The 26001-nt window shown below is 49.9% G+C and overlaps 4 protein-coding genes across 20 annotated transcripts in view; 2 read left to right on the forward strand and 2 right to left on the reverse strand.

Moving 5' to 3' along the window:
* The first annotated feature begins 1280 nt into the window (after positions 1-1280).
* MXD3 (MAX dimerization protein 3) lies at positions 1281-5965 on the forward strand. Of its 2 annotated transcripts, XM_025292956.2 has the most exons (7): positions 1281-1555; positions 1729-1825; positions 2088-2193; positions 2824-2853; positions 2985-3099; positions 5220-5403; positions 5478-5965. In XM_025292956.2, exons 2-7 carry the CDS (start codon positions 1756-1758, stop codon positions 5591-5593), a joined length of 621 nt encoding a protein of 206 aa, XP_025148741.1. In that variant the 5' UTR covers positions 1281-1555; positions 1729-1755; the 3' UTR covers positions 5594-5965. The 2 variants fall into 2 exon arrangements, with proteins under 2 accessions (XP_025148741.1, XP_006042982.1); XM_006042920.3 differs by lacking the exon at positions 1281-1555 and having other exon boundaries at positions 1620-1825.
* Positions 5966-6217: 252 nt separating this feature from the next.
* PRELID1 (PRELI domain containing 1) lies at positions 6218-9821 on the reverse strand. The gene is made up of 5 exons (XM_006042921.3): positions 9526-9821; positions 8715-8940; positions 7143-7256; positions 6962-7040; positions 6218-6759 (listed from the first exon to the last, which is right to left on the reverse strand). Exons 1-5 carry the CDS (start codon positions 9615-9617, stop codon positions 6611-6613), a joined length of 660 nt encoding a protein of 219 aa, XP_006042983.1. The 5' UTR covers positions 9618-9821; the 3' UTR covers positions 6218-6610.
* Positions 9822-9877: 56 nt separating this feature from the next.
* Positions 9878-15000, forward strand: RAB24 (RAB24, member RAS oncogene family). Of its 5 annotated transcripts, none has more exons than XR_326214.3 (9): positions 9883-10441; positions 10522-10590; positions 10795-10873; positions 10981-11048; positions 11136-11235; positions 11449-11499; positions 11638-11700; positions 11804-12046; positions 14464-15000. XR_326214.3 is itself a non-coding variant. In XM_025292957.2 (8 exons), the coding sequence occupies exons 1-8, from the start codon at positions 10325-10327 to the stop codon at positions 14511-14513; spliced, it is 597 nt and encodes a 198-aa protein (XP_025148742.1). In that variant the 5' UTR covers positions 9878-10324; the 3' UTR covers positions 14514-15000. The 5 variants fall into 5 exon arrangements, 3 of the variants coding, with proteins under 3 accessions (XP_025148742.1, XP_025148743.1, XP_006042986.1); XR_326215.3 differs by having other exon boundaries at positions 14819-15000; XM_025292957.2 differs by lacking the exon at positions 11804-12046 and having other exon boundaries at positions 9878-10441.
* NSD1 (nuclear receptor binding SET domain protein 1) overlaps positions 13401-26001 on the reverse strand; it is a 154026-nt gene continuing 141425 nt past the window's right edge. For all 12 annotated transcript variants that reach the window (XM_044947771.1, XM_044947773.1, XM_044947770.1 and 9 more), the window contains 3 exons: positions 23610-23716; positions 21557-21761; positions 13401-19789 (listed from right to left, as the gene is read on the reverse strand). In XM_044947771.1, the coding sequence (XP_044803706.1) occupies positions 18165-19789; positions 21557-21761; positions 23610-23716 (1937 nt within the window). In that variant the 3' untranslated portion in view covers positions 13401-18164. The remainder of the gene's footprint in view (positions 19790-21556; positions 21762-23609; positions 23717-26001) is intronic.

Consider the following 26001-nt stretch of genomic DNA (forward strand, 5'->3'; position numbering starts at 1 on the left):
GGGCCCCTGCACCTTTGACCTCTCTGATTAGGTCAAATTCTCCTTTAGGAAGTACGCTTACACTGTGTCTTTTCCTATGTGGACCTGTCACAGTGTATCTTTACTGTGTGATTACTATGTCAGTCTCCCTCGCCCTCATGCAAGAGCTTGTCAGAGGGAAGGACCCTGTCTGGTTCTGTCCAACCTTGTGTTCTCCAGCCCCCAGCACATTGCCTAGGGTCCTGAAAGTTCTCAGCAAATATTTCATGAGTGAACGGGTGGATGAAAGGGTGGATAGTCCCAGGCAGCAGTTCTTGGCTGAGCATGTCAGTGATTCCTCTAGAAGTGACTCCTAGAGAAACTCAAGGGTTTTGTCCAAAGAACTGAGAGGACTGACTGCCGTGTGCCATGTGTTTACCCAGGGCTGTCTATAAAGAATCTAGTTCCTCCTTCTCCCTCCTCTCCATTTCCGGGCCATAGATTCAGCCCCAGCCTAACAGTAATGCTCAACTCTGTAACAGCTGCTTTCATCTTCCGGGCTCCACCCTTAGACTGTCACTGTCTCCGCAGGGGCGGTGCCGCCCCTAGAAGTCACTGCATCATCTCCTTCGCGAGGCTAGACAGTCAAGTTAAAGAAGGGCTCATTGACTCTGGGTAAGGCAACCATGGGCTCTGTGGAAGGAAGAAGCCTGTGTCCGATTACAAAATCAGCAACTCCTACAAACTGCGCACGGCTCTGATCCTTCAGTGCCCGGGTCTTTAACGACAACGGTTTCGCAGGGCTTCCCGAACTTACAGGAAAGAGGGCACTTCCCGAGCCACACAGCTGAGAAGTAGCGGTGAGAGAACTCAACTCTGATGGCTCCAGAACCCAGGACTCTAGCCATCTGGTTCTCATAAATCGGTACCCTTCTGATGTTTTCGTAGCAACAACAGCTTCCCTGCAGATGAGGAGAAGCCGGGAGACTATTCCCATTCGCCACAGTAGGAAGCTGAAGCTCAGCGAAGAGCTACGGGGGTAGAGGGCAAGCCTGCAAGGATACTAACCCCCTAGCGCCGGAGCCAGATCCGCGCCCCCTCCCCCGGCGCTTGCGCACTGCGGCCCCATTCCCCGCTTAACCCCGCCCCCACTGCCGGGGTTTTCAAATTTGAAACCTGCTCCTTTTCCCGCCCGAACATGTTGACCAGCGGCGGGAGAGGGCGGAGCCGCGCGCAGCCAATAGTGCCTCAGAGGCCCTCCTGCTCCGCCCACAAGGTGACGTCAGCGAGCCACACGCGGCGGAGAGCAAATGGGCAAGGGTGTCCGCCGGCCCCGCCTCCGCGGCGCCCACGTGCAGCGGCAGAGCCCGGGGCCTCGGGTGGACCACCCGCCCCCAGAGCACCATTCAGCGTGCGGGCTTTTGGTCACCAGTACTGGGTTGGAGACTGAGGCCCAGAAACACCAAATGATCGGCGCGGGGTCGCTGAGCGAAGCGGCAAGACGCGGCACCCCAACTCCAGCCCGGGCGTTCGCCCGAGGGCCGGGCCTGAAGCCGGCGTTGGTGGAAGCCCTACCGGAGTCCTAGGGGCCGGGCAGGTGGGCGGAGGGTGGGCTGCGGTTCCAGGGCGCGTTCCAGGAGGGCGGGGCCAAGAGCTAGGCTGTCCCGGGGCGGGGCATCTTGGGGGCGGGACGGGAGCCTGTGTTTGTTGCCCCGTGTCAGTTACATTGTAACAAAAGTGGTGCCGCCGCTGCCCTGGTCTGCACCCCAGGCCCGCCCGCCTCCGGCTGTCGCCGACATGGAATCGGTGGCCAGCAACATCCAAGTCTTGCTGCAGGCGGCGGAGTTCCTGGAGCGCCGCGAGAGAGGTGAGGAAGAACCTTTGGTCGGACTCCAGGCGGCGACCTCGCTGACACTGCCTGGGCTGGGCTTGACTCCCGACTTGAAGAATGCATGGCTTTAGGGCAGTAGTCCTGCGGCACCGCCGCGCTCAACTTAAGAGGGGTCCGCGGGCAGTGGGCTGGAGGGGTTGGGGAAATGGCCCTGTAGCCCCAAATCCCTTTCTGACGGTGCAGTGCCTGGGGCGCCCGCTGGGACTAGCCTGACGCTGGCGGGGACTCTCTCTGGCAGAGGCCGAGCATGGCTATGCGTCCCTGTGCCCTCACCGGAGTCCAGGTCCAGTCCACAGGAGGAGGAAGCGGTCTCCCCAAGCTCCTGGCGCGCTGGACAGTGGGCGGTGAGGAGGGCCGGGGGCAGCGGGGAGTAGGGGGATGGGCGCCGTCCTTCATCGGGTCTCTCCACTGCCCACTTCCTTCTTGTTGCTTGCATCTTCTGGGCCAAGTACCTTGCTCTGGAGGCATACGGACTCCTGTCGTTTCCCCATCCTCCGAACACACACTTCGTTCAAGGAGTATTTCTCAAGCACCTCTGATGTGTTTGGAACTGTGAATAATAGTTCTGGGTCCTGCTTCCACTCACACTCCTAAAACAAACCACTTGCTTTCCTTCACAGGCATTCTTCTTTTTTCTCCTCTCAACCCTTTGCACATGCGTTCCCCCTCAATTTGAATGCCTCTCCCCCCACTACTCTTTTTGGGTAACTTGTGTGGCTGGGCTTAGCTCAAATGTCACTTGTGTTCAGGAAGCCCTTCCTGATTGTGCCTAGGGGACTCTGTTTGAACCTCACATGACCTGGGCAGACCTGCCTCTGCCTAGGACTCAGCTGTCTGAGGCCAGCACAAGGTCCCCACAGTGGGCTAGTTTGGGGCACACATCTGTAGTGAATTTTGAGCCCCTGGGGACTCTGGGACTGAGGGTGTGGACACTAACTGACACTCCCTCACCCCATCCTCTCTGGCATTGGCAGGTCTGTGCACAACGAGCTGGAGAAGCGCAGGTGAGTCCCAACTCTGCCCTGAGAGCACCAGTCCCCAGGAACAGCCTCCCTCTGGCCTTCCCTCCCCTGCCATCCCTCATCTGGCCAGTGAGCCTGGGCTGGCACTGCCCTCTAGACCCCTCCCTCTGCAGGAGGGCCCAGCTGAAGCGGTGCCTGGAGCAGCTGAAGCAGCAGATGCCCCTGGGGGCTGACTGTGTCCGATACACCACACTGAGCCTTCTGCGCAGGGCCAGAATGCACATCCAGGTAAGACATTACCCTGGGGCCCAGGGCCAGCTTGCCAGGATGCTGGGAGAAGTGTAATAGAGAGAGACGGAGGAACTAGGAGCAAAGTCTCATGTAACAGACCAACTGTGTGACATTGGGCTCTGTGCTTTTAGTTTCCAAGTTTAAGTAGGAAGAAAAGCAGGAAGTGAAGATTGTTCTGAGGCTTTAAGCAAGTTTTCCCAATAAATGTTCACTTGTTATTACAACGATTATTACTTTAATCCCAATTGTGAGACCTGGAGCGAGTTAGGTAGCCTCTCTGGACTTTATTTCCTCCTTGGTATGGGGGACATTCTGTGATGGGTCACTATAAGGGTCCCTCAGACTGGAGAGGGCTGTTTCTCACTCCTCCTGTCCTGCATCCTCAAGGCCTCCTGTTCTGAGGGGCCTGTCCTGCTTTGAGAGGCAGGTCCAGAGGCCAGAAGAGGGAAAAGGGCTGAGAGGACGCCAGTGACCCGTCCTTCCCGGGCTCAGCTCAGCGCCCCCTGGTGGATGGGAGTGGGATGTGCTGACTCAAGACGAGGCATCACCACGGAGTGGGGGCGCTTAGAAGCGACTTGGAAACAATGGAGGCCTTTTCCTGCCCTCCTGGCCCTTTTGACAGAGGAAGAAATAGAGGCACAGCGGGCTGATGAGAGGCAGATTCAGAACTGAGGCCTGTGTCTCTTGACTTGCATTCCTTTCTGCAACAAGTGCACATCTGCTCTGCCAGGCCCTGTTGTGGGCACAGGCAGCTGTGGCAGAGAAGGCTGGAGGTGCCACGCAGCAAATAAAATGGTGTGGGAACTGTTAGCACTGTCCTCACGGTGCCTTATGGTTGAATAACACCCTGGTTGGAAAGTGGGCTCCAGTGTCTCACGTGGAGTTTGCCTGACTTGGTTCTGAGGGATGTGTGTCTTGGGTGCTGGCTGTCCCATGGGCGGGACCTAGGGATTGCTCCTCTCTGGACTTCCTGCTTCCTGTTTTGCCTCCACCTGGCTGTCCTCCCCACCTTGCCCTGGAATGTTCTTTGCTGCTCATAGATCTGTCCAGGTCTGTCCCCTGCTGAAAACCTTCCATGGTTTCTGACAGGACACTTTCAGTTTTTTACATCCTGTGAAACTCAAGGCCCTTCACAACACAGGCCTTGCCTCTGGTCTCATCTTGACCCATGTCCCACTAAAAAGCTGAACTCTCCATACTCTTCCCGTTTTCACTCTGCCTGGATGTTTCCTCCTCCATCTTTACCTGGGTAGTGCTTATTCATCCATCTATACCCAGTTCTCAACCAATTCTCCCCTTCTCGTTGACTGAATGCATGTTTTTGCCCACTGAGGGCCTGATGGGAGAACCCTTGGCCCTCCAGTCCCTGGATCTCAGGGCTGGCAGAGCTTGCATGGAGGCGGCAGGAGGGGACAAATACTGAAGCCTTAGAGTTCCTGGGGGGGTCTTGAGGAGGAGTTACAAACTGGTAGCCTTTGTTTAATTTCTTGTCGTTTAGTTGCTCAGTCGTGTCAGACTCTTTGCAACCTCATGGACTGTAGCCTGCCAGGCTCCTCTGCCCATGTGATTTCCCAGGCAAGAATACTGGGGTGGGTAGCCATTTCCTTCTCCAGGGGATTGTCCCTACGTCTTCTGCATTGACAGGTGGATTTGTAGCTTTCTAAAAATAGTGGATGCAGGTTCTATGTCTGGTCGGGGAATGAAGATCCCACATGCTATGTGGCGTGGCCAAAACAAAAACAAGCCCTAGGAGATCTGGCAACACTGGGCTTGTTTCCACGTGGCAGTAACTGCCTGGGACACCTCCTCCGAGCCTTAGTATGCACTTGCTGGTGTGCCTCAGTCCCTCTCCCGTCTCCATCGCCTGATATTAGCACACTCCACTCCTTCACATCACTTGACAGCCCTGAGGGCCTTTGAGATTGTGCAGCCCTCCCCTCCCAACCATCCAGACAGAACTCCCAGGCCACTTACATGAGATAGGAGGGCAGCAGGCCCTGGCTTCCTGCAGGATGTGGGAGCAGCCCTCTGGCACCCACATCTAGTGAGCCTGTCACATGACCGGTCTGCCGCCGAGCGGTGCATGAGCCCAGCCCCTTGCTCCCCTGGATTTGCAGAAGCTGGAGGAGCAGGAGCAGCGGGCCCGGCAGCTCAAGGAGAAGCTGCGCAGCAAGCAGCAGAGCCTGCGGCGGCAGCTGGAGCAACTCCGGGGGCTGGGCACGGTGGGCGAGCGGGAGCGCCTGCGGGCGGACAGCCTGGACTCCTCGGGCCTCTCCTCCGAGCGCTCTGACTCAGACCAAGGTAAGTGCCCTGGAGTGGAGGGGTCGGGTGGGATGAGTGGGCCAGGCCTCCTGACTGGTCCTCTCCCTGTGCAGAGGAGCTGGAGGTGGACGTGGAGAGCCTGGTGTTCGGAGGTGAGGCTGAGCTGCTGCGGGGCTTCAGCGCAGGCCAGGAGCACAGCTACTCACACAGTGGCAGTGCCTGGTTATGACCCTCACCGCCCAGAGCGGCCTCTGCCCTCAGCCCACTCTTTGCACCGTCAGGCCAGAGCCCTCACAGAGCCTCCAGGGCTGCTTGGAGTCACTGTTGGAATGGACTCAAAGGACCCTGTGTGGGAACAGGTGCTCCTCGTACCCTGCTGCTGGCGGCTGGCAGTCCCACCTGGGAGAGGGGTGTTGGGCCCCCTGAGCCCTGCAGGGCAGGCAGCTTGGGCCCAGGCCACCCTCCCAGGCATGTTGATAGCACTTGGCCCAGCTGCCCATGGCAGCAGGAAGCCTCTTGGGCCCTCATGTTCCTTCCTAAACAAGGGCCCCTGGCCTTTGCCCCACACATACTGTATTTTCATTAAAAGCCTCTTTCTTAACTTCCTGTCCATGGTCTTGCCTGATGAAATGTGGGACCTTCCAGCCACAAACTGGAAAAGAAGAAATGAGATTCATAGCCACCACAAGCCCTCCTGACCGCACCGGGCAGCACCCCTTTACTCTCCACAGTTTGGAGGGCATCTGTCTACACTTCAACAGTGGGACCAAGGCCGAGTGATGTGACCAGCCTGAGGGCCAAAGCCAGAAAACAAGTGGGGTCAAGATTCAAGCTTTCTGACTCCAGAGCTGGGTCCGATTGAATTCGACAAGTATTTATTGAGTGCCTGTTACACGCAAGATTTTGTTTCAGATACTTGGGACACATCAGAGGATAAAACAACGGTCCCTGCCCTCATGGAGCTTACAGTCTAGCATTCATGACCACTTCACCTGGATGCAGTGACCGTGGACAAGTCACTGTGCCTCTGTCCTCAGCCACCTGATGCAGGAGTAAGGAGGCCCAGCTCAGATATGGGTAAACGGCTGGCTGTGCTGGAGATGCCAAACAGGGCACCTACCCTCAGCCCACCACCCAGACAGTCGAGAGGGCTAGAAGCTGGCTTTTAATAATAAAGTACAGGAGGAGGGGGCACAGGGACTGGAGCTGGTAGTCTGCTAGGCTGCTGCTTCGGGGCCTGGGCTGGCTACACGAACTGCTGCTGCTGCTGCTGCTTCTTGGTGGCTGCCTTGCTGGCAAGGTCCTTGGCCTTCTCTGTAGCTGCCAGTGCCGTCTCCTTGGCCTTCTCCTTGGCTTCCTTGGCTGTTTCAACGAGGGTTTTGGGAGGGGCCTCACCTGGAGCAAAGGGTGGGGGCTGGTTTTAGAGAATGCCAAGAAAACCGACCTAAATTACTTCTCAGGACATTTATCTCCTGGGGGCCAGGCTCTGAAGGAAATACTCAGGGTACAGATGAGTTGAGGGTGGGCTCAGAGTAGGCTCTGGCCCAGTCATGGCAGTTAGGACTTGACAGCCTCTGTCTGTGTCCCGAGCCCTCACCTTGCAGCTTGGCCAAGATGTATTCAAAACCCTTCATAGTCTTGGTCACGTTGCTTTTGAACCGCGCGAGACCAAATTCCTGGCAAAAAACGACAAGGGGAAGGATTCAGAGTTGCCCATGGAACCCCAGCCCAGACTCGATGATAAATGGCTTTGGCCCCAGCACCCCAACGCCGCTCACCTGGACAGCTCTGGAGACGCCAAATAAGCTAGAGGAGACCCAGGCTTCCCGGCGGATTTCGGTCCAGCCGCTGTTATCAGAGTTCACACGGTAAACACATCGTTCCTCCACCACCTGTGCAGGCAGGCAAGACAACCACAATCACGTGGGAGTCCTTTACTTGGCCAAGTTACACATCAATTTGATCCCCTGCCTCTTTTCATGAAGGAAAGCATTCTTTCCCTTACCTTACTGCATTCTCAAATGGCACTTCAGGAAGAGAGGAGGAAGATAAAAAGAAAAAGTCATTTTGCTCTCTCAAAACCTTTCCTCTGACCCTTCACACTAAAAGGCACATAAACTCATGAAATGTCTGTGGTGTTTTCAGCCTGCCTGCCAACCATTTGGGGCTTCCCTTGTGGCTCAGATGGTAAAGAATCTGCCTGCAATGAGGGAGACCTGGGTTTGATCCCTGGGTCAGGAAGATCCTCTGGAGAAGGAAATGGCAACCCACTCCAGTATTCTTACCTGGAGAATTTCAGGGCCAGAGGAGCATGGTGGGCTATAGTCTATCAGTCTACAACCTGATAAGGTTGTAAAGAGACACAGTTCAATTGAGTTCAGTTGTGTCTGATTCTTTGCGACCCCATGGACTGCAGTACACCAGGCTTCCCTGTCCATCACCACTGAGCAACTAACACTATGTGACCACCCTCTTTGGCCCTTAAGCTGCCAGCAATCCAAAATCAGAAAAGGAAATCTGGCAATTACCACAGCTATCCTTACCAGAGAGGAGAAAGTGGACCTGCACATCCAAGAGAAACACTTAAAAAGACACCTGTCACAGCTGAATTGAAAGGGAGGTCTCAGAGATCTTATCTTAGTAATTTACAAAACACAGAGATAGGGCCCTCAGATGACTCTGGGGCAAAGCATTAAGGTGACTCATTCTGTGATTTTGCAGCACACTTCCCCTCCCTGAACTTCACTATTCTCTTTGCACAATAGAGTAAGACCCACTTCCCTGTGTTATTGTGCCGATTAACAGAGAAAGAATAAAAGTGTCCTGAAAGCTTTCAAGGTACTCATAGATGAAAAGTTCCTTAAACTAATAAACCATGGGTTTTCAAGTGTTTTTTTTTTTTTTAAGCAAGAAATCAAAGGTAAGTGGAACTTCCCTCTCCTTGCCCTAAAAGCTCAGGCAGAAATCCATTACATTAGATAGTCAAAGAAGGGGGCAGGCCCAGTCCTCTCCCCTCTGAGGTACCTGCAAGGTACCCTGAGGCTTGATGTTTGAAAACCACCGTCTCCTCTCAGCATGACGCCTGTGGCCCAACCCATACTCCTGCCAGGCACAGTGTGAGTGCCCTGCATTTAGCACTTGCAAGTGGAAAACAGGTATTCCTTCTCCACCGTGTGAACGAGTTAGAAGACAGGCCTAGAGAAGGTAACCGGCTGGAAAGACCACCCGAGTTTGTACTCTAGAGCCATCACTCTTCAGATCTGCTTGAACCATAGAAGCTCTCTCATGGTCCCTTAGCCACATGTATCCAGAGCTCTCTAGTTTCGGGGGGGAAGTGAGAGGGGTCTCACCATCAGCCGGGCGTGGTTGATGTTCCAGGTGAAGGTGGTCATGGTCTGGTTTTGTGGGTCCACAATAGAATCCTCCAGGATGTACACTGAGTGAGCAACATTGGCAGGAAACAGCCGCTCAGCCCAGCGGGGCATCCTGTTCGTCTTGGTCAGGAGTCGTCGGGACAGGAGCTTCTGGTCAGAGGTCACCTCTCGGTGCACTATGTCTTCCGTCAAGACATGTTTGCTGCAGGTGTCGGGGTGAAGGTCACCCTCAGGAGCCTGACCCTGGGAGACTGCCTGCTGAGGTTCCCATCTGGAGCCTCCACGCTCAGAATGGCCAGGCCCTTTTCCAAACTTTCAGAGTAAGCTGTGGTTGTGGCTCAGACCTAAACTGGAGCCCTTGAGCCTCTCCCAGGGCAAATTCCAACTCCCGCCCCCTCGCTGACCTGGATTCCTGGGCATTCCAGCAGGGATGGACCTCCAGATTTATTGCACCACTGGAGAGCAGTCAAGGGCAGAGAAGCAGGCAAGCGCCTAGACTTCCAACCCCAAGACCCCTCCCCAATTCCTGTGCTGCCTCCTCTTCCTGTCTCACCACACTGAGATGAGAGAACCTTAAGCCTAGGGCTTCAAGTAATCCACTGCCCAGGCCCAGCCTCCTTCCAGTACCTTGGAGGCCTAGTCTGGCCGCTTACCCGATAGGGTTCTTCTGCCCTAAACATGGCCAGGCTCTGGAGATCCCCCCACTCGAAGTCGAGTCTTTCCCGGCCCCCAGACTCCGATCTCCAAACAGCGAGGTCGGAGGGTTGCTCTTCCCAGGACCACGTACCTATAGGGATTCGGGTACCGCTGCCAGAAGGCAGCGAACACTTGGTCCCAGGAACTCCGGAGCACGCTCTGGCCCAGGAAATACTTCACCATCGTCCCGGCCGGGGCGGGCTCAGCGCCCGAGCAGCATCAGGGGTGCGGAGCCCGAGGGGCACGCGGAGGCCGGGCTGGAGCTCGACGCTCAGCCGCCAGGCTAGCAGCAGATCAATCGCTACAGCGCCGCACCCAACCAGCCGCCGCCGCCGCAGCCGCCGCCATGAGGAATTATCGGGCCGCGCGCCACTTCCGGCTCAGCAGTGAAGCACCCACCTCTTCCGGTGTCTGCCCACGTGACCCGAAGACCCCGCCCCAAAACTCTCCTTCCCCCTACACCCCTCTCCCTTTCCCCGCCCCCGCCACCGCTGGAGTCGCGGCGCTGCGGGCCGGAGCTGGGTTGAAGAAGCGATCCCCCTGGCTCGGTGGGGAATCTGTGCCGGCGCGGCCTCTAAACTAGGTGGGCGAGCGAGCGGCAGAGCGAGCTAGCAAGTCGGGCGGCGGCGTGCGGCGCCGTTAAGGGCGCTGCCCCGCGCGCTCCCAGGCCGTCCCGGGTCCCAGGCTCTTAGAAGGAGAATTCCTGGGCCCGAAAAGCCGGGGCGGACGGAGGCGTTGTCGTCACTCAAGCTCGTTGCGGCGTGTGGAACCTTAGGTTGGCGCCTGGGGTCGGGGACTGAGGTTAAGGGCGCTGCCTGTCGGAGCGGAGATCCCGGTTTGCCTCGCGCCCCGGCTCAGGACCCTGACGCGGGTGAGGCGGCCCCGGGAGCATGAGCGGGCAGCGCGTGGACGTCAAGGTGGTGATGTTGGGCAAGGAGTACGTGGGCAAGACGAGCCTGGTGGAGCGATACGTGCACGACCGCTTCCTGGTGGGGCCTTATCAGAATGTGAGTGCGCCCGAGGGGGCCCAGCGCGGGTGTGGGGCTAGCCGACACGCGGGGCTCTGATCGCTTTCCCTTGGTTGCAGACCATTGGGGCCGCCTTCGTAGCCAAGGTGATGTCTGTCGGAGACCGGACGGTGACTTTGGGTATTTGGGTAAGTTCTCTGGGCACGTAATCTGGGAAAACCCATTCTTGAGGAGGCGTAGGTCCAGCCTTGTACTGACTTGTGGGCTCACGGAGGTTTCTGTTCTCTAGACCCCAATTTAAAAATAGGGGTCTGGAGTACATATTAGTTTGAAGTCGTGGGGAGTATAGCTCCGTAACTCAGGCCAGGGCTGAGCCTCCCCCTGCCCTTCAGGACACAGCAGGCTCTGAGCGCTATGAGGCCATGAGCCGAATCTACTATCGGGGCGCCAAGGCTGCCATCGTCTGCTATGGTAAGAAGGGTTTGGGCCTGTTCCTCAAACAAGAAGGGGAGGGTGCCAGGCTCGCCTTACAGAACAGCTCCTCACCCTTGGTTGTGTTTCCTGTGTTCCACACCAAGACCTGACAGACAGCAGCAGCTTTGAACGGGCAAAGTTCTGGGTGAAGGAACTGCGCAACCTAGAGGAGGTAGGTGGCCTGACCTCACCAGACCAGGCAGGGGCTGGGGGTCTGGTGGTCCAAGGGAGGTAACCCTGACCTTGTCTTCTGCTCCAGGGCTGTCAGATCTACTTGTGCGGCACCAAGAGTGACCTGCTGGAGGAGGACAGGCGGCGGCGACGAGTGGACTTCCACGACGTTCAGGATTATGCAGACAGTAGCTGCTCCTTTGCTCCTTGGGTTGGGAGTGGGGTGGGGAGGGAAGTGGCGGCTTGGGTGGGTCACAGAAAATGGGGGCTGCCTTGGCAAGATCCCCCACAGAAGACTTTCTCCGGCCTCCCTGCATCTGTGGGGTCGGAAGAGTCCCTGTACTGCTAGTCTGTGCCCACCTAATTCTCAGGTAAGAGGCTTTAGTCATTTCTCTTTACAGATATCAAAGCTCAGCTCTTTGAAACATCCAGCAAGACAGGCCAGAGTGTGGGTGAGTGCTGTCCTTGGTCTCACTGCAGAGCACACAGGGGCAACAAAGGAGGCAAAGAAAAGCCCAGAGGGCTGGGTTACTATGTGATCCCTGGGCTCCTAGCATCTGGTCCTCACTGATCGCCCTTTTTCCTGCCAGACGAGCTCTTCCAGAAAGTGGCAGAGGATTACGTCAGTGTGGCCGCCTTCCAGGTGATGACAGGTGTGTCCTTCCTTAGCTCCTGTGGAGACTCCCTTTAGGCCCACAGCACCTGACCCCCTCCCCCCGACAGCATGTTGAGCTATACCACCTCTCTCTCTGACAGAGGACAAGGGCGTGGACCTGGGCCAGAAGGCAAACCCCTACTTCTACAGCTGTTGTCATCACTGAGTCACCACTCACTGGGCCTGGGGGGGATTCTCCCAGGAAAGCTGGCCCTAGCTCTTGTCTGGGCTTGGGTGATCAAGCATCTGAGCTACCTGGTTTCCCGTGGCAGCAAAGGTGGCACCTGCCTGTGCTGGCCCATGGAGCGGAGACAGCATTGGGGCTGACTGATGGGCACAAGAGGGTAAGGGCTGATTGGGACCCCAGGCTTCTGCCCTGGACAGCAGTTGTGTCTACAGATTATTTAAATGGCTTCTGATTTGTAAATAAAATCAATGCACTGTGAATTACACTCAACCCCTTTCCCTGCTGTCTGGATTGGGTGTCAGGACACCTAGGACTTTCTGGGGCCACCTGGTTGGCCTCACTTCCTATGATCAGGGTTCTTCTCAGGTCTTATTTTCCTTTGGAAACCAAGTGGCTTCACCCTAGGGTTGCAGCTGAGATAATGGAGAAACAAAAGGGCCCTTTGCTGGGTTCTTTGGTGGGGGCAGAGATAGGGTGAAAAGCTGGAGCTGGGGCAGTGCAAAGTTCACATGATTCCTTCTTGGTGTTAAGAACTTGAAAGGCACTCAGGTGGTATCCAGAGATCAAAGGGTCAAGCATTTCTGCCTCAGACTGGCTGGCTCTACTGCACCTCTGTCACGTCTAGGTCTGTGAGTCATCCCTGTGGCTCAGAGCCTAAGCTTCCCAGCAACATGCTATAATGTGGCTTAACAGTAGACAAATTACAGGTTCTGCAAGACTTAGAAAGGTCTTAAGAGATCCAGATTGGGCTCTAACTCAGCTACCCAGAAAAGGGACTCAAACTTGGCTGTGTTCTCCATTTAAAATGAGGTGACTAATACCCAGTTCAAGACTATGAAGAGTATGGTTGAAATGTTAACTGTAGGACTAAATGCTTGTTTTCCCCTATTCTTTCCTGGGGCAGGAAGTTCAGGACGAAGTCACAAAGGGAAGTGATTTCCAGGGTTCCCTGAAAGTATTATTTTTGGGCCTTGGTTGTCAAGATACTTCAGAAGAACCAGATGTTACTGTACACAGGACTGACCTTTCCTTTTCACAAGGAAGCATTATAGCAGCCCTCCCTTTCTGGCATGGGATGCTCAGCTTCTTTGCCTCACTATCCCATTTTAGGCCTGGGCTGGGTCTTCTGCAGTGCTTAGCACCTGCCTCTTAAAAACTAAAAACTTGGCCAAGATGGCTAGACTCATAATCAGAAAAGTGCTTTGGTTCCAGTTCCTTTTTAAAAACCAATTCCTCAAAACCCTTCCTTTGTGTGGGTGATGGAGGCCTCCTGGGCAGGGACCAAGACTGACACCAGCCACTCCCAAAAGTAGCAGAAAGACATTCTGACAGCAGTGGCTACTGGGAGGAAACCCACACCACTTCCCTGAGAGGCCTGGAGGAAGGACTCAGCTCCATGTCCCCATCTGGGAACCACCTCCGAGTCTGGCTTCTGCTCTCACGCCACACCCTCCCTCCTGTTAGGCTCTATCTCCCCACGGACAACAAAACAAAACACAGGGCAAGGGCCATAAGAGTAAAGTTAAACTTTACTTTACAGTAATTTTTTTTCTATATACAAAGAATTACAGTACATGTTTATGGGGACTCCTAGCACAGGCTCCCCTCTTTTTCACTAAGAGTTTCACTTACTGCTGACAATCTATTGGGGTGAAGGGGGGCAAAAAGAGTGATGGACCTCAGCTGACACCCCCTTTTGCCCCTTAAAAATATAAAGAGATCTCTTATTGTCAGCTTATTTTTTTTTGCCAAGACCTAGAAAGCTGCTCTTCCATGAGCTCCTGTGTGCTGCACTCGCCCATCTTCAACACTCTCACCTACATGCACACAGGCAGCACGCATCTCAGACCTGGAGACTGCCTGTTCTCTGCCCCAACCCTGCGAGTCTAAAGCACCAGAACCAATCATTTCTGCTCCTGCTCCCTGGGCTCACCTCTTATCTGCAAAGGTTTGCTGGATTTCCAAGGTGTTATACCTGAAGCCCCTAAAGAGCCTGATGTTTTGAGAGTCACGGGAAAGTAACTCTAGAAAAGGGGCCACATGTGCTATTTTTGCTTATGTTGATAGGAAATGTTTCTGCCCAGGCTGTGGATTTCTAATTAAAATAAACTCTTTCCACTTCCTTAAGAAATAATATCCTTAGTCTTCATAAGCAATAGAGGTGCTCCCATGAGAGTGAAGAGGTAGTGGGGCAGAAGGTATCTGAGGGAGATCCCACACCTGGAGCTCTCTACCAACCTGTTCAGGCAGTGTGGACGGAGGCTGTGGACAAGGTAACACCAGCCCTGAGAAAGAACTCCCTCATCTGCAAACAGCGTGTATTCCACTTCTGGACTGCACTGGATCACCCCAGGGTCGGGTGCAGGACTCACCAAGGCTCTACCTTCTCCTAACAGAACCTCGAGGAAACTAAGACATGAGATCTCTTCCTCCCAAACAGGAATCTAGGTTTCTCAAGTCACCAGTCCTTCAACCCTTGGCAGTGCTTATTTTTACCAGGAAATTAGCACCATCATTACATTTTTGTGTGTGTACAAAGCAAATTACCTATTCTTTTTTCAATTTACACTATAGCAACCGCTGGCCCTGCTACACTAGCCCTAGGAAGCTCAGCTGAGAGCTAACGGGCCACAGTCAATGAAAGTCTCATGCAGCAGCTACTGAGCTCTAAATGATCTGGAATGTCGAACACATGGAACAGCCCAGTCATTATTCAGGAGGAACAGGGGCTTGTCCCACCTCTTTTCCTGCCATGATCTCAGAGAGGTGAGGACAGTGGGCTAACTCTGACCTCCTGGTTGACAAATACCAAGAGGATGAAGATATCCCCCCCAAAAAGCCTTGGAGAAAACCCACTTTTTATAGGAGCTGATGCAAAAATAAAATAAAATCCATCCACGTTTAGTGCTCTCCTGATTCTTCTCCACAGGGGAAGCTGCCAGGACCAACTTCCTTCCTGCCACTCTGTTCTCATGAGGCAACGTGCGAGTCCAGCTCCAGTGAGTAGATGCTGCCAAGCCTGGAAAAGGATCGCTGATGCACTTCATGCCCTGACTGTAGTGTGGGGTGGAGAATGTAAAGAATAAAACAACTATTTATATCAATGCTAAAGAGGTGGATTTGGTAGTTGTTCAGAAGAGTATCAACACAGTGATTTAAATCACTTCAAACTCAGTAACTTCAGGGGGAAGCAGACATTAAAAAACTTAAATGCTGTTGTAGCAACAACTGTTTTGCTATGAGAATGGGTTTGCTCCAGTAGAGAAGCAAATGAGGCTTTGAATACAAATTTCAACAGTTTTCATAATTTTCTTCTGAACAGGGCTAAGGGAGGTATTAGTTCTCCAGCTACTTGTGGAAGCTATGGCTTCCTCCTCAAAAAGGCTTCCTGGGGAACCAGCTTAGAGGCAGACTCTTTGAGATCCTGATTTATAAGCACTTGGCCAAATGCCAAAATACCACCTTACACAAAGATCAGGAGTTTCTAAGAGTAAAGATTTCCTGTTAACTGCCAATTCACACTCCCTGGAGAAAAGGTCTCAGTACAGGCTCCAGGAAAATCCCCAAAAGCTGGCAAGGTCACCACCCCCCTTTCATGCAAGAGTCTCTTTTTCCAAGTCTTTCTGACTCTGCTTCTAATTGTACAGTGACTGCTTTCATGATGTTAACAATCTAGTATCAAATGCTATTCATGGGCCTGAGTTGAATGTCTAGTTTCCAATCTAAGAATCTTTCAATGGCCCCCCCAAAACTCTGGCTGGCTGTCCATCCATTTAAAGAGCTACCCTGCCTCCCCCAATCCAAGCACAGTTCAGAAGTTGTTTACTAGGCAGGTCTGGAAGGAAGCTTCCAGTGAATGATGGAGAATGGAAAACTGAAAACCACAGAGTGGTCCACCTTTCCCTCACTCCTTCCTGTCCTGTGAGACATCTAGAGTGGCTGTCAAGTCAATTACCTACCAAAGCCTATATCAGAGAAGCTACTTCATGATCAGACTTCTCCTCTTAAAAATTTTACATAGCCTGCATACCCACCCCCCCCCAAAAAAATTCACAGTTTATTTCATGAAACAAAGAGCTACGGTAATTGAACACACAACATAGTGGAAAGAGATTCTGACAGCGCAGTGCAGTTATCTTTTTCTGATCACAACTACAGATGACAGGAGAAAAAGGGCACAGGACTGGCACCAAGCAGATCCTACTTGTACAACCTAAGAGATTAGGGAAAGGGACCTACTAGCTGCAGTTATATACTTATTATTCTCACACATGATAAATACTTAATATAATGAACTTTAATGTTTTGGGTGGATTTCTTTAAAAATATCTTTTCCATGGTTTAAAATTTTTTAAAAGAAAATAAGATGCTTTGTTTTCTCTTCCTCTTAAACAAAGAGCTTTTCCTCTCTGATGATGTGGGAAGAGAGAGGATGAAAGGGGAGAACTAGGCAGGTGGAATTTACAGAGGAGAGTCTGAGGTCTAAGTGAGATGCAAGAATAGGCCCCTAAACTCAGGGCAGCTCTGCCCAGCCTCTTGTCTCTGCCTGAGTTCAAGTGTCTCAACCCCAGAGAGAGACTTTGGGAAATAAAAGCAAATTCTTTTTAAAATCTTTATATAAAGCGCAAATGCTTCTAAAACAACTATTGTTCCCTCCTTAGAAGTGACGGGAATAACCTCAATAAAAACTCAGGAGGAAGAAATTGGGACAATACAGAATCCTGTTGAGGGTATAAAAGCCATAACTGAGAGACAGAAATGGCCAGGAGACACTGGGGCCAGGAGATGGCCTGTTGGCTAAAGCTGCTGGCTGCATTGGCAAAGCAGAGGTAAACATGTTTGGTCTAGGGACGAGGAGGTGAGTGAATGGGAAGGAACTGGCCAAACAGCACTTCCTGTTGGCAGTCAGTGAGCTGGGTGAATGGTAGGGCGGGGTAGCACCAACAGATTTCCCAGCCCTTGGGCCCCAGCTCAGGGCAGCAGTAACAGATAATCAGCAGTTATGAGGAGTCATCTCTTAGGCTGGACATTGCTCTGTACGCCCCATCTTGCCAGTCATAGGGGAGGGGTTCTGGCTTGCCCTTAGGCTAAGTCAGCAGGTAGGCGCTCTCAACACGGAGCACACCATTTCTCAGGGAGAGGGTGATAGGATCCACTAGTGAAGATGACGACTCCTCCGTTCAGGTAGGAGGGCAAAGGATCAGAAGATAAGTAATTTCTCGCCAGGATCTGGCATTCTTTCTGAGCTGGTGGTGGATCTAGCCCAGAGTTTGCCAGATTTCCTAGATCTACTGCCCGAGACTCTGAAATCTGAAAGCACCTGAGTGTTTGGGGGACAGGCTTGGGGTGAGTTGATGTAAAAGGAGGAAAGTTTGTAGAAAAGGAAGGTAAGCTTGCCAATTGCCTTCTTACACCGAGGGAAAGCTGTGTCCTCAGAGCCCAGCCCCTCAACCAACTGCTCCACCAAGGACAGATCTTTAGACTCTGCAGAGCCCAGCCAGAGGCAGCACCGGCTGCCTAGCCACAGCCCTTGGCTTTGGTGCAGCCCCCTCCTGCCTATAGAGGAGACCTCTGCATGAGCTTGCATGCATGCACACGCACACAGGGACACCTGACCAGGAGACACTCAAGAACAACCACTTCTGGGGCCACAAAGGACATTACAAAATGAGCCCAGAGCCCTAGGGCCCCTCAGACTTCCTGTTATTTATTTCCTGGTCCAAGGTTCTTTAAAAACAACCTGAGAACCCAGGCAGGCATGTTAGGCTCACAGGGATCAGGTCTTATTTATCTCTATACTTCCTGCCAGTGACTAGTACCACACCTAGCACACACAGATGTTCAAGAAATCACCACCGACTTGAACGGCTATTAGTCCTCCCAAGGATTCATCAGGTACCCTCAGTGGGGCTTGGCAGGATTAGATAGAGCTTTGAGAGCCCTACTACCTTCCAACCTGACCAGTGGAATTGAATCCCATGCTTGACTCCAGAGTGGACTTTTTATTTCAAGTTCACCATGAGTAAAGGTTGGGGGGAAAGAGACCCGCGTCTGTCTGTTTCCTTGGCTGGGGCCCACTTGGACTTCCATACATGGCTCACAAAACCACAAGCCCCCCCACTGGCTAATGTCACAAGAGTTCTGAATGCTGGGATATAAGGAAAGAATAACAGTGGAAAAGTGTTGGGGTCTGTTCTTTTTAAGAGGGAAAAAGATTTTTCCCTTCCCCAAGAACCCTGGGGGCAGCTGGTCTGGTCACGTGGCATTTACTGGTGTTACTTCTGTTCTGACTCTGCACACTTGTGACTGGAAGGAGCCTGGTTAAGAGCTGGAAGTGTACTTTGCTCTGGTTTAGGGTCTTGCCCTCTTCCAAGAGACCAGCAAGTCTGTGCCAGTGTCTGTGTGCTCCCGGAGGACCAGCAAGACTGTGCCAGTGTCTGTCCAGCCACCATGGGCCAGAGCCCTGGCCCTGGCGAGGCCTTGCCCAGGGCCCAGGGACTCTGCTCTGTGGGTGCCAGCTTCTTCTCTTCAGTGGAAAGGGACGACTTCCCAAGAGGCCTGAAGGACTGCCCACTCTTGGCAGCAAGTCCAGGTAGTTGCTGGCCCCCAGCCATCTGCTTCACCTGCTTCACCAGGCCTGGTGCTTGACTGGGAAGCCCTGGGGTCTGTTCAGCCCCTGCAGGTGCTCTTCCTGAGGCCTGAGTTGCTGGCTCATATAAAAAAGCCTTGGCAGGGGGCTGAGAAAGAAGTCTGGCCTGGGTGAGTGATTTAACAGCTTGCCAGGAGTGTTCTGAAGGGGCCGCTGCTTTGCCCAGTGGCTGAAGGACAGCATCTGACACACTGCCTCTCTCAACAGCTCGTGGTATCTGTCCTAGACCTTTGCTGGCAGGCCATGAGCTCGACTCCAACACTGGCATCTTCTCATCAGCCTGTGGTGTGAGCTCATGGGGTGAACCTGCCCGATCCTTCTGGCGAGGAGTTAGGTCTATGAGATCCATCACCAAAGCAGCTCTATTTTTTGACTGAGTATTCTGGTCCACGGGCCTCAGTGCTTTTTCTTTAGCTACCAGGGTCTGGACCACAGCTGACAGTACTTTGTCAGGAGGTGGAAGTCTCTGGGACAAAGAGACATGGGATTTGTCAGGGGGTCTGTCTGAAGTCTGGGGTTTGGGACCGCTGGTGACTAGCAGTTTCTCTGGCGGTGGAAGTCTCAGGCCCGTAGGGACAGGGGTTTTCTCCAGTGACTGGGGCCTTGGGCTGGCAGCACCTATGGATTTATCCAGCCTTGGGTCAGCTGTCCCCAGAGGTCTTTCCAGTGGCTGAGACCTGACTGAGGGTGAGGAGCTTGGGCCAGTCACGGGAGAGGGTTTGTCAGATAACTGGGGTCTTGGTCCTGCCACTGCAGGTGGCCTGTCCAATGGCTTCTGGCTGGATACCAATGATTGGGGTTTGGTCCCTGACCCAGCAAGGTCCCTGACCCTATCTACAGGCTGGGGCCTGGAGTCAGTTCTGTCAGGAGGCCTTTCAGGCAGCGGGGGCCTCTGACAAGTCCCTGCCAGAGCTTTTTTGGACAGCGACAGCGACGGGTTGGTGTCAGCAGATGGCTTGTCCGACATCTTGGGCCCTTGAGCAGCCACTCCTGATGATTGCTCTGCCAGGTGAGTGCTTGGGCCTGGAGGCAGTGGTACTGGAGGAGGTACATACTCACGGATCTCCCCCGGTTCCAGAGGGTTGGGCCCACAGGGATCATGCTCAGTACAAGACAGGCGCCCATCCAGTTTGGAGATGAAGAGCATCCCTTCCCGATGCTGCTTGCAGAAGGAGCTGGGACACATCTCACAGAAGGAGGCTGCTTCCTTTCCGCATATGTCACACTGATGCCAAGGACACTCCCATTTCCCTGAAAACACAGAAGTGAAACACAAACTAAGGAAAACAAAACATGCCTGAGATGGGCCACGGCTCTGGAACGAAGTCAAAGGAGTGATTGCAAACTGCTGCCTCCTGCAGAGAGCTTGTGCCCCTTGCCCACATCCCCTCCCTCAGGGTCTGGGCTTTACTTTCTGCGAAATGTGTACAAATAATAGCCAAATATTGTCACAACTAAGTATCAATTAAAAACCAAGCAGGAGTAAACAACAACAGCCAAGGAATAAACCTTGATTTCTATGACTACTTCCAACAAGGAGAGAAACAACAATAATAGAACAAAACCGACTTGGTTTTTAATTGATACTCAGTTGTGACTTAATATTTGGCTGTTGTTTTTACATGTTTTGCAGAAAGTAAAGCTGAGATCCTGAGGGAGGGGATATGGACAAGAGGCACAAGCTCTCTGCGGAAGGCAGCAGTCGGTAAACAACCAGCACCAAGGAGTAAGCCCTGATTTCTATGACTAATTCCAACAAGGAGAGAAACAGCAACAAAACCAAACCCAAAGCTCCCCTTAGATGGAATGTGAACATATTACTTTTCTATATTTAAAAATTCCATTTGTCCTATGTAGCCTTTAAATATTTAACTCTAGGGGGAAAACATCAGTCAATTAAACTGCTTACTTCATTGTTACTAGGAATAGGGAGTAGATACACACGGTGAACAATGGAAACAGATTTATCTCTGCTCAACATTAAAACTGGAAATTAGAACAAATTTAATCTGGGTTGTCTACAAAGAATCAGCAGAAAAGACCCAAAGCCAACCTAAGCTGTTCTCTTTTATCCTCATTTCATGATACCAGAGTCTCTGACATGGACAGCTGTTTCCATCCCAGCTCCTTCAAGTGAACTATGCTAGAGCTCACTCCTGGCTCTAGAACTGGCAAGATGAGATCTATCACAACCCATGCCACCTATGACCCCGAGTAATTGCTTCTGAAACAATTCCCCATTTCCTGGCACTGAAATCAGTGTTATGGCCTTGCCCCCAAGGTATCTCAGTTTCTATTATTTCATTATCCTGGCAACCACATACTGAAGAAAAGCTAATTTTCAGACCAACTCCTCTCACTCCCAACCCAAAGTTCTCTTTCTGCAGTTCCCAGAAGCAGGCTGCTAATGGTGCGTGTCACCCAGAATAGTTTCTCACCTCTGTTGGTTAAAATACATAGCACACCCAAATCCCTGAACTCCTCTAATGTCAAATTATCATCCAAAGATCAGTGACAATTTTTCCAGCCACGTATTTCTGAGTACCACACCTGCTTGCATAGGTTCTCCTGTGTTTACTAACACAACTGCATCTCTTTCAGATGGAAGTGGGCTAGAGGGGGGCTATAATCACCCAGAAGCTCCAGTCTTTCTCAGCGTCTCTTTCTCTAGAGAGTGAACATGATGTAGTGGGCTTAAAGTCAGAAAACTTCTGGCTTCAAGCCAGTCCCTGCATCTATACGCTTTAATGTGACAAGTCAAGACTCAAGTTTCCTCATCTGGAACATGGGAAGGTAAAAAGGCCTCATCTTTACAGGCTGGTGGGAGGATAAACTAACATAAAATGCTTCATGGAGCAAATGAGTTTCTGTTCCCTTTTCTATAGTCTTTGTTGTCATTTATTTTGATAGTGAGAACATGAACCATACCACCCCTCAATATTATGCATGGGAAGACCAAAGGGCTCTGAGAATTCTGGCAGAGAACAAAGAGAACTCTAAATGGATTTTGGCACCAACCTGCTGGTCGCTTGGTTAGATTGAGACAGTCTGCATGGTAAACTTTGGGGCAGCCTGGCTTCTTACAAGAGACGAGCTGGCCAGCATCCCCACAGCTGAAACATTCATCCTCTCGCTCCTTTGTGACTTCACCCTGGGTTCTGCGCTTCCCCTGTTGCTTCTTCTTGAATTTCTTTGACTTTTCCTCTGTGGCAATGGGTTGATTCTAGAGGTCAAATATTGTTGACACATTAGTTGTATGATCTTGACCAGGTTAACTAATCTCTCTGTGCTTCAGACTCTCCTCTGGAAAGACAGTCCTCATAGACTATTGTGAAGATAAAAAAAATGCAGAAAAAGGCACAGGGCTTATCATTGGTACCCAATAAATGGTAGCACTAAGTGTATCTGACATCAACTACTCCTACCACCTGAGTGCAATAAAAGAGAAATATGCTGCTCTATGTTGACACACAAGGCTGGTATTAAAGATCATCCTTTAATGATACGTTTTATTTTTATTCTTAAGTTTGTCTAATTTCAAAACTAAGGAAGACTTCTCTGGGTCACACACATTTCTAAATTTATTCAACAAACCTTCACTGAGCTCTTCATATGAACCATGCTCCAGCAAGACACAGAAAACTAGTGTGTGGTCTTTGCATTTTTATCTACATCAGTTTAGGTTCATATCCACCACTTGCCAAGACAGACCCTGGAGCAGCCAGCAGGTCTACTGTGTGCTCCCTGCAGCCCACATGCGGCCACCAAACTGCATGGTTTTATCACATTATTTACCTTGGCCTAGAAACATCCAGGACCAATCCAGTTTATTGCCAGCCCACAGTGATCTCCTCCCATTTCTAAACTTCTGTTCTCAAATTTCTCTCTCACTGATTCACCTGTGAAGTGCTACACAGACCTTAAGGATACAGAAACAGACATCCCAAGTACACCAAACACCATTAAATTCTGTTACTATTTTAATTTACAGGGACTAAATCCACTGAATACCTTAAGAAACAAGACCATTTAACCACCAACAAAACAAAAAACAAAATCCAATATACATTTTCTTATTTAATAGATAAAAGAATAATTACTGGGTGTTCTTCATGTATTATAGGTCAAAATGATCCTTTTATTAAATAGTTTCATGCTAATTTTCACTTTTCAGTTCTTAATGTTGACTTCACTATCAAAGACGTATAATAAGAAATACCCAACTGGAGTCACTGTGTACTTTGTATCAAAGTTAAACTTCAATTTTCAGCATGCTGTTACTTATGGTAAGAGTAACTCAGGAAGCATCCAGATATTCACCTATTCTGGTTCATTCAATATATAAAAACTTTAACAGTCATTGAAAATGATGGTTAATAAATAATGTAACAGCAAGAAAGTATTTTAAAATAATATCTATGAATTATAAACAACAATTTTTAACAGTTATAGAATTATAATTCAGTTAACGTATACATAAAAAACAGGATATAAGATACAACAAAGTTTATACTCTGTTACATGGCACATGGTTAAGATTAAGGGTTCTTGTATGTATACACTGTTATTCAGCTATACTTCAATACAAAATAAAATGTTTAAAAAAAAAAAATTAAAGGTCCTTAAGAAAAAAATAAGGGTCCTATGTTTGTCTACAATCTTATACTACATTTAGAATCTTAAACTCAATATCAGATTCTCTAATATCTTTAAAAAGAAAGACACAAAGAGAGACTGAGAATCTAAGTAGTTTCTTAGGAAATGTAAGATTGACTAAGACCAATAGAGATATGGGAAGTAACCTACCTTATAGATTCCTATTTTACATCTTTTTTAGCTTCAAAGGTATCATTAATTAAAAGTCAGATTACTCAAAACACTTCAACAATACCCAAAGACCTTCTCTAGTGTACCAAACTGGTTATTAGAAGGCTTAAATTGCCAGTGTCCCTACTGACAAATATTCAATGTCATCATTTCAAACAGACATCTTCTTAAATACTCAGTCCTGCCAACAGGTTAGGGAGAAATGACCACACCATTATCCTTGATGCAAACATTTAACAGGTACCTTTGGCCTTACACCCAAAAAGCCACTGCAGTTTGGGGCTCCACATTTGCAAACGGTCTTTCCATTCCCAAGACATTCTAGATTGTAGTTGAAGGTAAGTTCAGTGCCTGCATAAGAGACCATGAAAATATTAGTATCAATAGTTTTAATTACAACAGTTCTGTATTAACCACAAAAGATACAGACTTCCAAGAGAACAAGGTTAGTTTTTAAGAGGAATAAAAGGGCATATTAACTTTAATCCCACTATATTAATAACATGTTAATGAATTTGAATCTAATAACAATATTAATCAACTAACGTAACTGAACAACAGAAAAACATGACCTAACAAGTAATACTTAAAACAATTTTTACCATTGAGGTGTTACCCAAGTTGTTTAGAATTTTTTTTCTAACCATTCAGATACAAATTGTATTATTACCAAAAACAACAAAATGCGATTTATGCACTGATGTGCCGGGCACCGTGAAAGCTAAGTGTGAAGGAAGCCTGTCTGTCGTCTGTCCCAAAGTGAGCATCTTACCTGGCAGCACTCGAGAGACAAGTCAGTACAGAATAGTATTAGGAACTCTAGACAACAAGACCTAAGCCCTGGCTTTACATCCCAGTTACACCAGTCTAGCTGGGTGAGCTGAGCCTGAGAGTCCATTTGTTAAATGCAGATAACAATCTTACAAGCTTACTAAGAATGACATACTGCACACAGCAGGAATATGTCAACTTTAATAGGAGAATTACAAATTTAACATACAAAAATTCCCCTTTTTCTCACAAGTGCATTTCATCAAAATTGAGAGCAAATAAATCACACAAACATTCAAAATCAAAGTGTGTTAGGGAAAGCCTAACAAACAGAAGAATTTTACAGAAATATACAACGAGACTGTCCCTGGGTAGGGGTAATGGCTTACCATTAATGTACAAAGTGATAACTGTTCAGTTAAAAGTGTCAAAACTGAGGAAGATTTCCCATTTCAGAATGATATATCTTCTATCAGTGAGATTAATTAATATAGGTTTTCATCTAATATTGGAAAGAGATCATCATTCCTTAAATTTGGTTGAGTAAATTATAAAGCAGCCGGCTTCTATTTAGGAATCTTAATGGTACTAATGCTAGAATTACTGTGGCCTGGTAAGAGGTTCACATTGTGAAGAGCCTGAAGGAACCGAGACTGACCAAGGGTATCAGCAGGGTCACATCTAACCTCTCACACCCACTGTGAACTTACTGGACTGAATGATGGGTATTTTTATTTACACTAACCTTTTTTAAAATTTTCTGAATATATAGCTGAATTTCACAAATTTAATGGGCTTACAATGCAACTCAACCAAATACACAAGTATAAGATAGCAGGATACTTGTTATTACCTGCTGCTCACTCAGCATCCACTACACAAACAAAACTACAGGAGGGGTTAATCAGAGGTTATCAGTGTGCATACAGGAAAGCCATTCTAGAAAAGAGTCCAAAATACAGATATCTGCAATCTGGGGGGAGAACAAAGGGCACTGGAGAAGAGAGAAACAAGGAATGAGAACAACACGTTGAAGATACCCCTGCAGTTTGGGAGGACAGGAACAACGTCAGTCAGTTCCCATACAGCGCTAGGAGCAGAGAAATTTGTGGCTGCACATGGTAGAACAGGCATCCCCACAGACACAGACTAAAGTCTGAAGTGGAAGTGTGGTACTAAAAGCAGTCAGGACAGAGATAGGCACTGAAGTCATATGACTAACATTTGAATAATTAATACAGAGGAACACTGCCCCTTCTTCCCCTAGGGTGATTAGAGAGAAAAACAGATAAAAGATGGACAGAGAAAGGGCAAAGAATGCAGATAACACAGGTATGATAACACATAATTTATAGTACTTTTTTAAGGATTGGACTTCCCTGGTGGCTCAGACAGTAAAGTCTCTGTCTACAATGCAGGAGACCTGGGTTTGATCCCTGGGTTGGGAAGATTCCCTGGAGAAGGAAATGGCAACCCACTTCAATACCCTTGCCTAGAAAATCCCATGGATGGAGGAGTCTGGTGTCCATGGGGTCACAAAGAGTCAGACACAACTGAGCAACTTCACTTTCATTTTGTAAGGATTAAACAGCAAGCTTGGAACAAAGTTTGGCATCTGATAAACGTAGCTCTTAACAGCGTTCAGTTGATAATTCCTCTTACAAATCAGAAATCTACCCAATTTACTCTGAAGCCATCCATTCTAAAAACCTGATACACATTATGATTTTAAAAATCAGTTTCATTTAGTCAGCAGAACACAAGTGCACAGTGATGCTCAAATATTGTTACTTTCATCATTTAATACCTTATATGAAGCAATGCAAAACAGGAGAAAGGAACTAGTGGCTCAATTTTAAAAACAG

This window comes from Bubalus bubalis, chromosome 9, assembly GCF_019923935.1.
Source record: "Bubalus bubalis isolate 160015118507 breed Murrah chromosome 9, NDDB_SH_1, whole genome shotgun sequence".
Taxonomy (NCBI): domain Eukaryota; kingdom Metazoa; phylum Chordata; class Mammalia; order Artiodactyla; family Bovidae; genus Bubalus; species Bubalus bubalis.